The sequence below is a fragment of the Myotis brandtii genome, unplaced genomic scaffold (genome assembly GCF_000412655.1).
Source record: "Myotis brandtii unplaced genomic scaffold, ASM41265v1 scaffold268, whole genome shotgun sequence".
Classification (NCBI taxonomy): domain Eukaryota; kingdom Metazoa; phylum Chordata; class Mammalia; order Chiroptera; family Vespertilionidae; genus Myotis; species Myotis brandtii.
Window position 1 is genome coordinate 185,619 of NW_005360187.1, and position 12,731 is coordinate 198,349.

At 45.2% G+C, this 12,731-nt stretch overlaps 1 protein-coding gene across 1 annotated transcript in view; it reads left to right on the forward strand.

Annotated features, from left to right (window-relative positions):
- The window catches only part of LOC102239827 (voltage-dependent calcium channel subunit alpha-2/delta-3), a gene marked incomplete at its 5' end in the record, with an annotated part of 304,116 nt that overhangs the window by 131,045 nt on the left and 160,340 nt on the right, over nt 1-12,731 (forward strand). The window contains 4 exons of the mRNA XM_005868430.2: nt 1,032-1,125; nt 4,415-4,510; nt 6,019-6,140; nt 8,680-8,760. Coding sequence (XP_005868492.1) covers nt 1,032-1,125; nt 4,415-4,510; nt 6,019-6,140; nt 8,680-8,760 — 393 coding nt within the window. The remainder of the gene's footprint in view (nt 1-1,031; nt 1,126-4,414; nt 4,511-6,018; nt 6,141-8,679; nt 8,761-12,731) is intronic.

Genomic DNA, 12,731 nt, shown 5'->3' on the forward strand with positions numbered 1-12,731 from the left:
TTCCACTGCATGACAATTTTTCAGTTTATCTGTTGTTTTTTTTTGAATCAAACCTGGGACCTTTCAGTCCGCAGGCCGACGCTCTATCCACTGAGCCAAACCGGTTTTGGCTGTGTTGATTATTTAACTCTGATTCATTTGTTTGAATTACTATATAATATTCCACTGCATGACAATTTTTCAGTTTATCTGTTGTTTTTTTTTGTTTGTTTCTTTCTTTCCTTCTTTGGTGATCCGTTATTTTTTTTTAATTTTTTAAAATCTTTATTGTTGAAAATATATATGTCCCCTCCCCCTCCCCATTGACCCCTTCTAGCCAAACCTCGCCCCAAGCTCCACCTTGTTATTCCCCCAGCCACCATGAGACTCCTCTGCTTGGTGTGATAATGAGTTGCCCCTGTTGTGAGGTGATTGGAGGGCTCTAGGGTGCCTTTGGGATACCCCCCTGATTCCTTAGCCTCTTCGCTGGAACTCTGCCAAGAGTCCCTTTGCATAGGGACTTACTCCCCCCTCTAAAATGAAGGGGGGGAAAGGTTTTTTTAATGAAAAGAATCACAATATAGAGTCCCAGGAGTTAGGAGGTTATCGTATCCCTCTCCCTTCTTGCAACTGACTGAAATCAGGGCCATGAAGACCCACAGGCTTTGACAGGCGACAGAAATGGGATGAAAAGAATAAACTCTCCAAGGACTGCTGACTTCTGGTCTCCACACCCCATGGTTGGCCTGGGGTCTATGGCATAAACTACTAGATGGGGGGAGGGAGAGAGAGAGCAGAACCCAGAAGTGTGAGGTTCCCAAGACTCTCCATTTGCTATTGTCTCACCCAAACACTTAGGGGGCTGCTGGGTTGCTGGCAGGTCAGGTGTCAGACTGTTTCCTATTTTCAGCTGATGGGAGGTTAGTATATAAAGCAACACACTGTGTGAGAAAGCGGCCTGCAGATACTGCAGAATGAGCTGCTGGGTGCTTCTCATGCCCCAGTTTGGGGCCCGGCCAGAGCCATCTTCTCAAGCCTGCCCCTCCCGACAGGTGATAAAGAACTGATCCAGGAGGTCCTTTTCGATGCTGTGGTGAGCGCTCCCATTGAAGCCTATTGGACCAGCCTTGCCCTCAACAAATCTGAGTAAGTGGTTGCACGTGTCCCCCTTTCATGGCCATTTCCCCACAAACAGTCCGAAATATGGTTATAGTTTAAGAACTAAACTGTTTGAGGAGCCTGGTGTTAAAGTTCTTTAATTTTCCCCAAAGCTCCAAACCACAAGAGCTAGAGCAGATTAGCGGCTGGGGCTTGGATGGCAAGCTACTGGGTTTGACGTGTAATTTGTTTGAGTTTTAACATTACATGAAATTCGGTATGCGGAGGTAGGGTGACACTTCCGAGAGGGTGGGGGCAGAAGGAGCATTGTGCTTCCTGCCCTGCCGTGGCTGCCTTTACTTCGCAGGCTGGGAGGTTGGGATTCAGGCCAGGTTTGCTGGTGAGCAGGACAGGAAGTAGGAGCGCTGCTTCATTAGGGTGTCAGATGTAACCCTGTGGCTTTACTCTCGAAGGGGAGGATGTCGGGGGACGGGAGCCGGCAAGGGGAATTATTGTCAAAGACTATGGTGAGAATTGCCTCAGCAGCTTATTATTATTATTATTATTATTATTATTACTGCTACTATTTTAAGTAGGTGTTTAAAGATTTAAAATAATAAGAAAACAATTTCTTTTTATATCTTCACATCATACATTATTCAGTTCTCTCTCCTTTTCTGCTCTTTCTTTTTTTCTTCCTTTCTTTTGTCTTTCCTTCTATATATTCTCTTCTATTCTGTCCATTATTCATTCTGCTCTCATTTCCAGTCATTCATTCATTCATCAAATATTGATGACTGTGTGTTATATGTCAGGGATGAGGCTAGGTGCTGGTGAATGGAGGCCACGCCATTAAACACAGTCCTTGTCATCATGACACCAGTGGTATATAGTGTTCTGTATTATTAAGAATTGTGATAACTGTTGAAGAAAAAAATGGAAAACAGGAAAGGCTTTTCTGGGCAGGCACTAGCTCAAGAGTTGGGGAGCATTCAAGGGAATAAGCACAGCATGTGCAAAGGCCCTGAGGTAAGAAAGCACTTGACCCATTTGAGGAATTTCAAGAAGGCCAATAGGTCAGTGGGAACACACCTGGAGATGAGGCTGCAGAGGGTTCAGGTGGTTCAGGACCTTGGGAGTCAAGTTAAAGGTTTTGGATTTTATCCTCAGAGTATTGGAAAATCATTGAAGGGTTTTAATAAGGACATGATTCGATTTGTACTTTTAAAGATCCCTTTACTACTGTGTGGAGAATGAATGGTGATGGAGTAAGAACAATAGAGGCTCCTGCAGCATTCCCAGGGATTTGCCACTCAGACAGGGCAGTGGCAGATGGCATAGAGAGAAGAGGTGTCCAGGTGGCATGCTTCGGAAGTAAGACCCCTGGCACTTGAGGGGAGGGCAGCTGAACTGTCAAGGATAGTTCTCAGGTTTATGATATGAGTAACTCAGTGCCACTTCCCAGGACAGGAAACAATGCAGATCAGATTTGTGACTGGATTGGCCAGAGTTCATTTCTAGACATTTTAAGATTGCACTGACTAAAAGTCTCCTAAGTGGAGATGTGAGGTAGCTGATTTTTTACATGAGCCTGAAGGCACAAAGAAAGATGGCCATTCTCATTAGATTTGGGGCGTTTTTTGAATGATTACCTACATGGGTTATTCCCAGAAATGTTAGGAGAGAGTCAAAGCCCTTCCTGGGATTGCATTCTCTAGTGCAGTGGTTCTCAACCTTCTGGCCCTTTAAAACAGTTCCTCATGTTGTGACCCCCAACCATAAAATTATTTTCGTTGCTACTTCATAACTGTAATGTTGCGACTGTTATGAATCGTAATGTAAATATCTGATATGCAGGATGGTCTTAGGCGACCCCTGTGAAAGGGTCGTTCGACCGCCAAAGGGGGCGCGACCCACAGGTTGAGAACCGCTGCTCTAGTGGCTGTGGAAATGTTTCTTTAGGCTTCCCTGAAACTCAAAATCCTGTGCAGAGGCTGCTGATTCACTCCTAACACATGCTAAAGATTTCCAAAATGGTAGCTTGCTTTGCACTCCACATCTGTAACTGATTGGGCAGCCTGGCTCTCCAATTCTGTATTGGCTACAAGCAGAAACAAATGCATTGTGTTGGTTTTTATTCACCCCTTAAATACTTAAAGGTAGAATTGACCACTTTGGCTACCATCGAAGAGCAGGTAACCAAATGATCATATGATGCAGATGACATGGATAAGGCTTCCAATCCAATTGTTACTAGTATCTAGGGTAGGGAAATATATTCAAAATCAGTATTCTCCTTATACTGTTATTGAAAATAAAAGTATGCCTTGGTTGAGAAAACCGTTTGATTTTTCAAAGAAGTATGCATTGCCCTAGCCGGTTTGACTCAGTGGATAGAGTGTCAGCCTGGGGACTGAAGGGTCCCAGGTTCGATTCAGGGCAAGGGCATATACCTTGGTTGCAAGCACATCCCCAGTAGGGGGTGTGCAGGAGGCAGCTGATTGATGCTTCGCTCTCATCGACGTTTCTAACTCCCTATCCCTCTCCCTTCCTCTCTTTAAAAAAATCAATAAAATATAATTTTTAAAAATGGAGTATGCATTGCAAATATCCTAAAGAACTTGTTCAAACATAAAAATAAACTTGAAAGCTGAAAAATAAATGTTCAGTGACTTTTCAAATGACTTCTCTTGTTAAGGCCATTCTTCAAGTTCCTATGAATGGCATCTGCAGGGCTGTCTGAAGAAGCTATTTCTTTACTCATCTCTGTGGTGCTGGAGGTGAGGATAAGGCCCCTGCTCCGGTAGCAGTTACAAGCTGGTGCCCCCAGATGGTGTTGAATTCAAGTCCTAGACATTTCCAGGCTGTGGGATGCTGCAGGTTTGGTTCAGTGCTTCACTTGCTTATTTTGGCTAATGACAGATCCCACTAGTGGTCTCAGGACCAAAAACAGACTTTGTAGCGTCAGTGCAGAAAGCTCGCTTTCAGGACTTGCTTCCTCTCTTTAGAGTTGCTCCCATTCTGGGCCCGCTGTCTCTGAACTTGCACCCAGGAACTTGAGGTGAAGGTGTCCTTATTTAGCTTTGGGGATGCGTTTTCTCATGACGCTTTTGTTGTCATGGAGTTCTTAGATTTCTTGCAAGAATTGGGATGACAACTTTTATAAGTGATTAGGGTTTGCATCCTGTGCTGGTATGTGTGTGCGTTTCTAGAATTTCTTTTCCAATTTCAGGTTATGAAAGTGCTAGTTCATAAAAGGTTCCACGAGTCTTAAATGCAAAGGTGATTATCTGCTTACCGTCCGGAAGGACCCCTGACACCTGCTGCTCTGTTTCAGGAATTCTGACAAGGGCGTGGAGGTCGCCTTCCTTGGCACTCGAACTGGCCTCTCCAGGATCAACCTGTTTGTTGGGGCTGAGCAGCTCACCAATCAGTAAGTGGGGGGTGGCGGGGAGTCCTCTGTGGGGCCCAGAGAGAAACTGAGGCAGGAAGTTCAAAGGGAAGCTTATTTAATTTCTTGATCCCACCACTGGTTGAAGTGAAATTCAGGCCACCCCAGGCCTGTTGATACTTTTCCTCTCTGTTCCACCACGGGGCCCACAGCGTGTGTGTTCACCTGCCCTGGCCTTTCCATAACTCTTTGTTCCTCAGGCTTCTTGGCTTCTGTCCGCCATCCTGGCGTCCTCTCCCACCCTGGTGAGTCATCTAGGAACTCTGGACGCGGTGCAGCTGCTGGGGGGCAGCCAGAGGGAGGACTGCTCGTCCCCGACAAGTGGCTTTGGGGAGTCCGACTGTTCCGCACGCAGCTCTGCAGAGGAGTTCCTGTCCATCCGGGTCTGTCCGGGAATCAGTGCCTATTTGTGTGCATTTTGAGAGACCTCGGTGTGTCTGCACTGAGCCCAACGCCAGGAGTAAGCAGGCTGGTGTCACTCAGTTGGACCATGTTTCCTTGCGCTTCCAAAGAGACCCAAGTGGACAGTGTGTAGGGCTTGCCGAACCCAGGACCCAGATTCCCTAACATCGCTGCTCAGTCCTGTGTCTCCAGAGAGCCACGGGCCCTTATCTCTTCAAACTGGTGTGTGTCCAGAGCTGGTGTGGACCTGGGATGGCATTCCTGAGCCCATTAATAAGTTTGCACCATTTCTTTTCTCTGAAGCAAGAGACCTTATTAGGCCAGAGGCAAACAGAGCCTGTGATTCAGAAAGTTTGCAAAGTGCACGTGTGGGAGTTCAGAGGTTCCCGGAGAACCTCACCCCACCGATGACCTCATGAAACCAAGTCTGCTGTGTGGCAGGTCCATCAATTTGTGGACGTTTTGTGGACCTGCTTCTAATTCCTATTCAAGGACTCTCGCCCCCAGCATCTCAAGTTTGTCATTTTGGAAGTTGACTATAGTTGTGACTTGATTTTTTTCCAAACCCTCTTTCGCCCTTTACCCTTGAACAGTATTTTTGCAGAGGGCAAGCTCCTAGGAAGAAGTAGAAGTGTCCAGATATACACCCTTTAGGACCCAGAGAGGCAAAGGGGTAGATTGTCCAATGCTCAGAGAGGAAGGCTGATGTTTGTTTTGAGATGAAAACAAATGAACAAGAAAATAACAGCCACCAAATGTGGCACCTTGCCAGTCTGTTACCTTTGCTATCGCGACAGTTGAAAGACGACCACATGAGCTCAGGACTGCTGGGATGAGCAGCCGGCTCTCTCACTCATTCCCTTCACTCTGTGCATCTGGAAAATGGGGGTAATGATCTCTCTGAGTTATTGTGAGGGCCAAAAAAATTTAGTCTTAAGCTGCTTTGGGAAGCTAGAAATGCCTACAATTATGAGTTCTGTTCTCAGTGGCCAACCCTGTTCTTATCCAACAAAGGCTGTTGGGATGCACCCATGTCCAGCTTCTCCTTGCTGAGTGGTCATGCTCTTCTTACTCCTTCCCATTTCCAGGGACTTCCTGAAAGCTGGAGACAAGGAGAACATCTTTAATGCAGACCATTTCCCTCTCTGGTACCGAAGAGCTGCCGAGCAGATTCCCGGGAGCTTCGTCTACTCCATCCCCTTCAGCACAGGTGGGTGTCCTCGTGGGAGGCCTGGGCGTTGCCTGCAGAGTAGGGGGGATCGGCCTGAATGCTGAGCAGAGCCAAGTTCAGCCTTGGGAGCCAATGCTGACTGTCAGCCCAATGCTGAAGTAGTGACCTGTTCTATATGTGCAACAGCCCCAAATAAAATAAAATAAAAATGAAGCTTTTTTTTTTTGGCTTAACCAGGTTTCAAAAGCAGGGTTATTTTGTACCAGGTGGAATTTGAATGCAAACTTCTCAGTAGATTTTCTGTAATGCAGTCATGGCCCTACTTTGAGATGTTTGGGCAGGCATAGCATCCTTTGTCAAAACCTTCAGCAAGTCACATCACTCTGGAGGCCCATGTTCCCCAGGAGAAGGGCACCGATGTAAGTGGACGCGCAGGAGTAAGGATGCAGACTTAGCACAGTCTCAGCCCTCCTGACAGAGGCTGCAGTGGCCATTGCGGGGCATGGAGCCAGTGATTTTTCCAGTCCTAAGATTTAATGATGCAATAAAAAAAAGACAAGGTCACCAAAAAAGGACTGCACACTGTCTTATTTCAACCAGCTTAGAAGCAAGCCAATCTAGAAATCTCTCCAATTGTCCTTGGCGTGTTCTTGTCTCACGTGTGCAGTAGTGTGAGTGCAAGGCTCTGTGCATCGTAGAAACGTCAGAGATGAATGTGAGCCGGCTCCGTGAACTTGGACGTTTCTGGACATTCAGTCGGTACTTATGTTTTATATCAGGGCCTCTGTATGAACCTCATACAAGTGTGCCTAAGTCAGCCCCAGTGGAGGCTCTGTAATGCTTCGCGTCAAAGCCCCTCATTTCCACGAATGAAAAACCCTCAGAAAAAGTTCTCTCAAAACCTGCATAAGTCATGTTGACAGGAGTTGTCTAATAATTAGTTGAATGGACTCATTAAAAAGAGGGTCCCTCATTAATGAAGATATTTAAGAAAAGGTGAAATTTTATTATAGAAACTCCCTTGCTGGGTGGGATAGGCAACACGATTATCCTTTAGGTTCCATTTGAACTGAGATTCTTGGAGTCTGGGCTCCTTTGCTGACAGGCCTGTGTTAGCCACACCCATGCACATGTGTGTTCTCAACCGTAAGCTTCCAGATGACTAGAGCTCTCTCTTTTTGTTATCAGCACCACACTTTATTGCTGAAAATATCAACTAAGACCGTGGATGCTCTCATTCTGCTGCACACCTCACAATAATGTCTCCTTTTATCGTGCAGTCTTGTAAAACTTCCTTTTTTATGGTCCTATCAAGAAAAAACAGAATTTAGCTTCCTAGATCATCTGAACTGGAATCTTGAAGTTATTCTTTGTGACAAAATAGCTTTTGCCCAAAGCTGGACAGAGAGGAGCTGTGAGCATCCCCCGAAAGAGTGTGTGTGTGTGTGTGTGTGTGTGTGTGCATAGGAAGAGAGAGAGAGAGAGAGAGAGAGAGAGAGAGAGAGAGAAAGAGAGAGAGAGAGAGAGAAAGCCTCTCATTTCAGTTTGCTCGGTAATTATTCCTACAAAGAATTCTGATTAATTAAGGCTTTTGGCAAGTGGGGTTTTCACTGAACTTTCAATGAATTCATAGATGCAAAGGGATTTACCTTTTTCCTGCTAAAGTTCTGGATGACATAATATCGTCAGAGATTTCGTGGCCCCTTTCGACTTGGGAAAATGTTCAGCATCGCCAGCGTTGCTGGGGAGCTCCTCTCGCTTTCTGACTGTGTGCTGAGGGCCTGCAGACACTGGGGAGGAAGCTGGTTCTCATTCCAGCTGAGACTGGGGCCAGGCGAAGTTCTCTATTGCTTCGGTCACAGGGCTGTTCAAATGCAGGTCTGCCTTCTCCCTCTTTCCGAAGGCAGTTGATTCCATTTGGCTCCCATTCATTGCACACCTTTTGTGCGGCAGGAACTGGCTGGGCATGTGGGCTCAGCATCTTTTACTCCATGGGCATTGAACCATTGTGAGTGATTGGAAATCTCTTCATAGCGATGCCTTACTGTTACCACAGTCAGAAGAGTTTGGAGTCGGGATTGTATTCCAGCTCTATCCCTGTTTAGAATGGTTTTGCTCAGAAAAAGTTGGACTTAAAGTTAGAATGTTATAAGTCAGTCAAGTTGCAACCAATAAATCAGACCTGAAGTCCTCAACTCGAAAAATAATTTTAAAACTTCATCTCATGCAGCTCTCCCTGGCTATATTCAGAAACACAGTATGAATATGATTACCGCTGCAAGTAAATGCTGCAATTCATAAGCACAAATTAGAGAAAAGGTGGCCCCGCCACGGTGGTCAGTCATCCTGGTGGGAAGAGGCTGGATGCTCCCAGTGCAGGCGGTCAGGATTCACTGGGTGTTGATGCCTCCTATGGGGCGGACTGGCTGCCCGGCACCTGTGCAGGGAGCAGGCCAGCTCTGGGCTCTGGGATGCCAGCCCCAGCACCATCTGCAGAATCGGTGACTGTGAGCCAGTACGATGACTTTCTTAACATGTGCACTCTAACTCCCTCCATTTCTGGTTTTTCTTCTTGCAGGAACAGTCAACAAAAGCAATGTGGTGACAGCGAGTACCTCCATCCAGCTCCTGGATGAGCGGAAATCCCCCGTGGTGGCAGGTAAGCAGTGGATTTCAATGAATGAATATAAAGCAAGTGAAGCATCCACTTATCTGGCCACTCAACTACTTCTTTGTACCGGAAAGTTGGTTTTCAAAGGAAAAACAATTTTAAATCACTCCCCTTTCAGCCGGGTGTCATCTCCTCCAACCCAGGGCTCTGACAGCTGGTTATATTTGATGTGAACACAGGACGGACTTGTAATCATAAACTCCAAGGCTTTCCCGGCAGTAGGTCGCATGTGCATTTAAAGTGAGCGCCTGCCAAAACCGGTTTGGCTCAGTGGATGGAGCGTCGGCCTGCGGACTGAAGGGTCCCGGGTTCGATTCCGGTCAAGGGCATGTACCTGGGTTGCGGGCACATCCCCAGTAGGAGATGTGCAGGAGGCAGCTGGTTGATGTTTTTTTCTCATCGATGTTTCTAACTCTCTATCTCTCTCCCTTCCTCTCTGTAAAAAATCAATAAAATATATATAAAAAAATAATAAAAAAAATAATAAAGTGAGCATCGTTCCCACTTCCACATCCTTAGGATCACAGTGGGCATATGAGGAGATTATGGGTTTGTTTTAGGCAAATACAAGCCGGAATGTGCCCTTCTCCAGCGAGCCTGAGATTTTCATCACCTTAATCCCCTGGAGGAATTAGAGTTAAATGTATCTGCAGGTGCCGGGTTTGAAAAAGCCAGAACATTTTATGATTGAGAGTCTTAAATTGTAAAAAAAACAAACACAAAAAAAACACAACAAAAATCCTGTCTCTGGCTTTTCCCATCTCTCTCTCTCAGGAGTGTCAGTAGGTATCTGTGGCTGGCTGGGGGCTTTCACTGGTGTCTGGCTTAAAGGCCCAGAAACTGCCACAAGCCCTCCTGGGAGGACAGCTGCTGAGAAAAATGGCACAGCATCTATTTTTGATAAATCATTGTTGAATCCATCGGTTGATGGATGGGTGAGAGCTTCCAAGCATCATCCTGACATTGGCTAGATTTACCGAAGGGAGTCAATAGTTTGTATGGAGGGTGACTTTGAACATCAACTTCTGTGTCTTCCAAAAGGTTTGTGGGAAGGACTGCAAATAGAGCAGGCATGTTTGAAGTGATTGTTCTTTGGCTGGGAAACACTGGGTTTTCTCCCCTCACTGTATTTCCGACTTAGCCTATGCATCATGATTATATTAGCAGGCATTGAAAGATTTGGGGACAGTTTCCCTGGATGTTTATGGGTTATTGGGCATAGCAAGGAAGACAGTCTTATGTATCTAACCTGTAGCTCATCTTAAACGAGGCAGACCTGCAACTAATCAGCCAGGAGATAAGGACTCTGAGGATTCACAGCTGCTGTCCAAAATTTGTCACTTCGTGTCTCATGTTCCTTGAGGAAAGTAAGAGATAGGATCATTATTTTAACTCAGCAAGATTTATTTGTGCTTAAAACAGGTCAGACTTGCCAACCTCCAGGCTTGACCCAGCCAGCTAGGGTGCGTTATCTCCCGCAGCTGGTGCCACATACACCTGTCGGTGGCAGGGTCTGACCTAGGTTGTCTGTCTGTCTGAAATTTCTTTTTAAAATCATTTCCTTGAGTTTCTCACTCAGTCATCACGAGGACTGCTCTGTGTTGACCCTAAGGTGACTGTGCCCATCCAAGCCACTTCTGTCCAAGTTGTAAACTATGCCCAAAAGTTTCTAAATATCTTGCATTTCATAAATGTCTGTTTGGCTGAGTAAGGATGAAATGGACTCAGGCTGGGCATTGCACATCCAGTCTGGAGAAGAACGTGACTTCTCCAGAGGGTTTGTTGATCTGCTGTTGAGATAGACACCTGGCCAGAGACCACAGGCAGGGCTGGCCCACCTTGAGTGGGTGGAAAAGACGTCCTCCTGCTTATTGCTACTTGGTAAGTGTCAACTGAGCAAAAGATAAGTGTCCCCATTTTCAAAAGATAATTCCAGAACAAGATAAAGACACAAGGTTATCTGAGGAACTGTATTTAGTTCTTACCTTTTAAAACTGGTGATTATTAATCTTCCTTCTTATAGTATGTTTGGTAAACATAAGATAAAACATATTTGCTCGGTTTGATCTTGAAGGCTGCCACGGAGGCAGCACCATGAAGGCAATGACCTCAGGAGGACCTTTTTCTGTCTCCACAGGCAGAGTGGCCCCTCCAGCACTCCCCCCAAGTTTCTCGGACTCTGACTCACCCATCATGTCACTGCGTGATTAGGTTCCGTAACTTTCTTCTGCGTGTTTTCCTCAAATTAAGTAGACATTGTTTACCACTCTAAAAATAAAAGGGGCCATTTTAATTGGGGAAGAAGCCTTGTTTTGGCAGGTGAGCAGGCTTGTCCCCCACCAGCAGATGGGATACAGCCAACTGGCAGTAATCTGGGGCTTCAATGAAACCCTTGCGTTAAATTGAAATTTATCTGAAAAGAAAGGTGAACAATTTTGCAAATAATTATCAAGGACTCCTTTGAAAGGCCTGCATGGCTCCCATGCCCCATTGGACATTCTCATGCACGCCGGCTACATGTGTCTATTTGGAGTAGAAAGAGATTCTTGTTTTGTTTTGTTTTATTCTTTTTTCTTTTTTTTCTTGTTTTCATTTTTAAACAAAAACATTTAGATACTCATCTGTCAATGACATCTTTGAAGAAAGGGCAGTCAAACCGGGCAGGATTCCATTTATATGTCAGCCCCGGTGCATAAATGGGCCCCATCCATCTTCTTGGCCTATGACATTGCTTACAGTCCTTCTCTTGAGGAATCTGCCAGCTCCCCAGCTGCCACTAGTATGCTGAATTCTCTTAATTGCTTTCCCACTGCAAAGGGAGATGTGGTTGGACTTTCGCTTTGACCTACCAAGTCTCTCTGGCCCAGGAACCGTTGGTGTGTGTCAGGCCCCTAACCCATTTTTCTGTTGTTCCTAAATGATTATAAGCTGGATAGAGCTTATAATTCCTATAAGGTACACATGGATTTGTCATTCACTCTATAACTTGCTAAATGTGTGGTCTTGGGTCTCTGAAGTTCAACCTAAAATAAGATCGAGATCATTACCTTGCTCACCTTACTCTGGGTTGACTTGGGGATAAAATGAGAAACTAAACAAGAAAATGCCTGGCTATGAAGATGTATAAAAATGCAAGGATTTGGGGTAACCCATTTTTATCTATACAGCATATCAATTGCTTCATTGATTTATTCAATACATATTTTTGGAATTCTTGCTTTTACCAGGCACTCTAGATATAAATGAATAATAACCAGGCCCCATAAATGAAATACCCTTCTTTGCCCCAGAGACTAAAATACATTATCTTTTTAAGCCATGTCTACACAGGGCAAATGAATTGAAAAGCTAACCAATGATCCAGAAGGTCATAGAGGTCAAAGACTTTGTTCTTTTCATCATGTGGCCCTCCCAGCATAACCCGATGGTACTTGAAGCATAGCAGACCAATCCTTGGTAGGAAGTCTATAAAGTGAATTGAGCTTGTAGCAACTGTTCTGCTCTTAGTTATTATGATTTGAGTTCCATAAATTACCTAGATAATGGTGTTAATTCTCCACTTCACTCTCAATGGAGAGACTGGGCCCTAGTGACTGACAGTCATAGGCTCTGCTTCCTCCATGCTCAGATGGAAATGACGTGGTGAAAAAAGGAAATGTGCGGGGTAGGTGGGGGTGGGGGCTTGAGAACTGAGCCAGGTTGGAAGGAGTGACTGTGCAGGGAACTGCCTCCCCTTCCTGAGTGCTTGTCTGACCTTGCTATTCTCCTTCTAGATCTTCCTTCTGACAAATGCAACATACCCAATCTTAGTCTTTGTTAGGAAGTTCAGATTGCTGGATTTTTAAAATAATAGATAATAAATGTCTAATTATTTGCAGTTGCTTTACAATGTAAATTTTAACATATCAAAATCTCCAATCTCTTTTAAAAATGTTCCAGTTTGATTTCTTAAACAAATT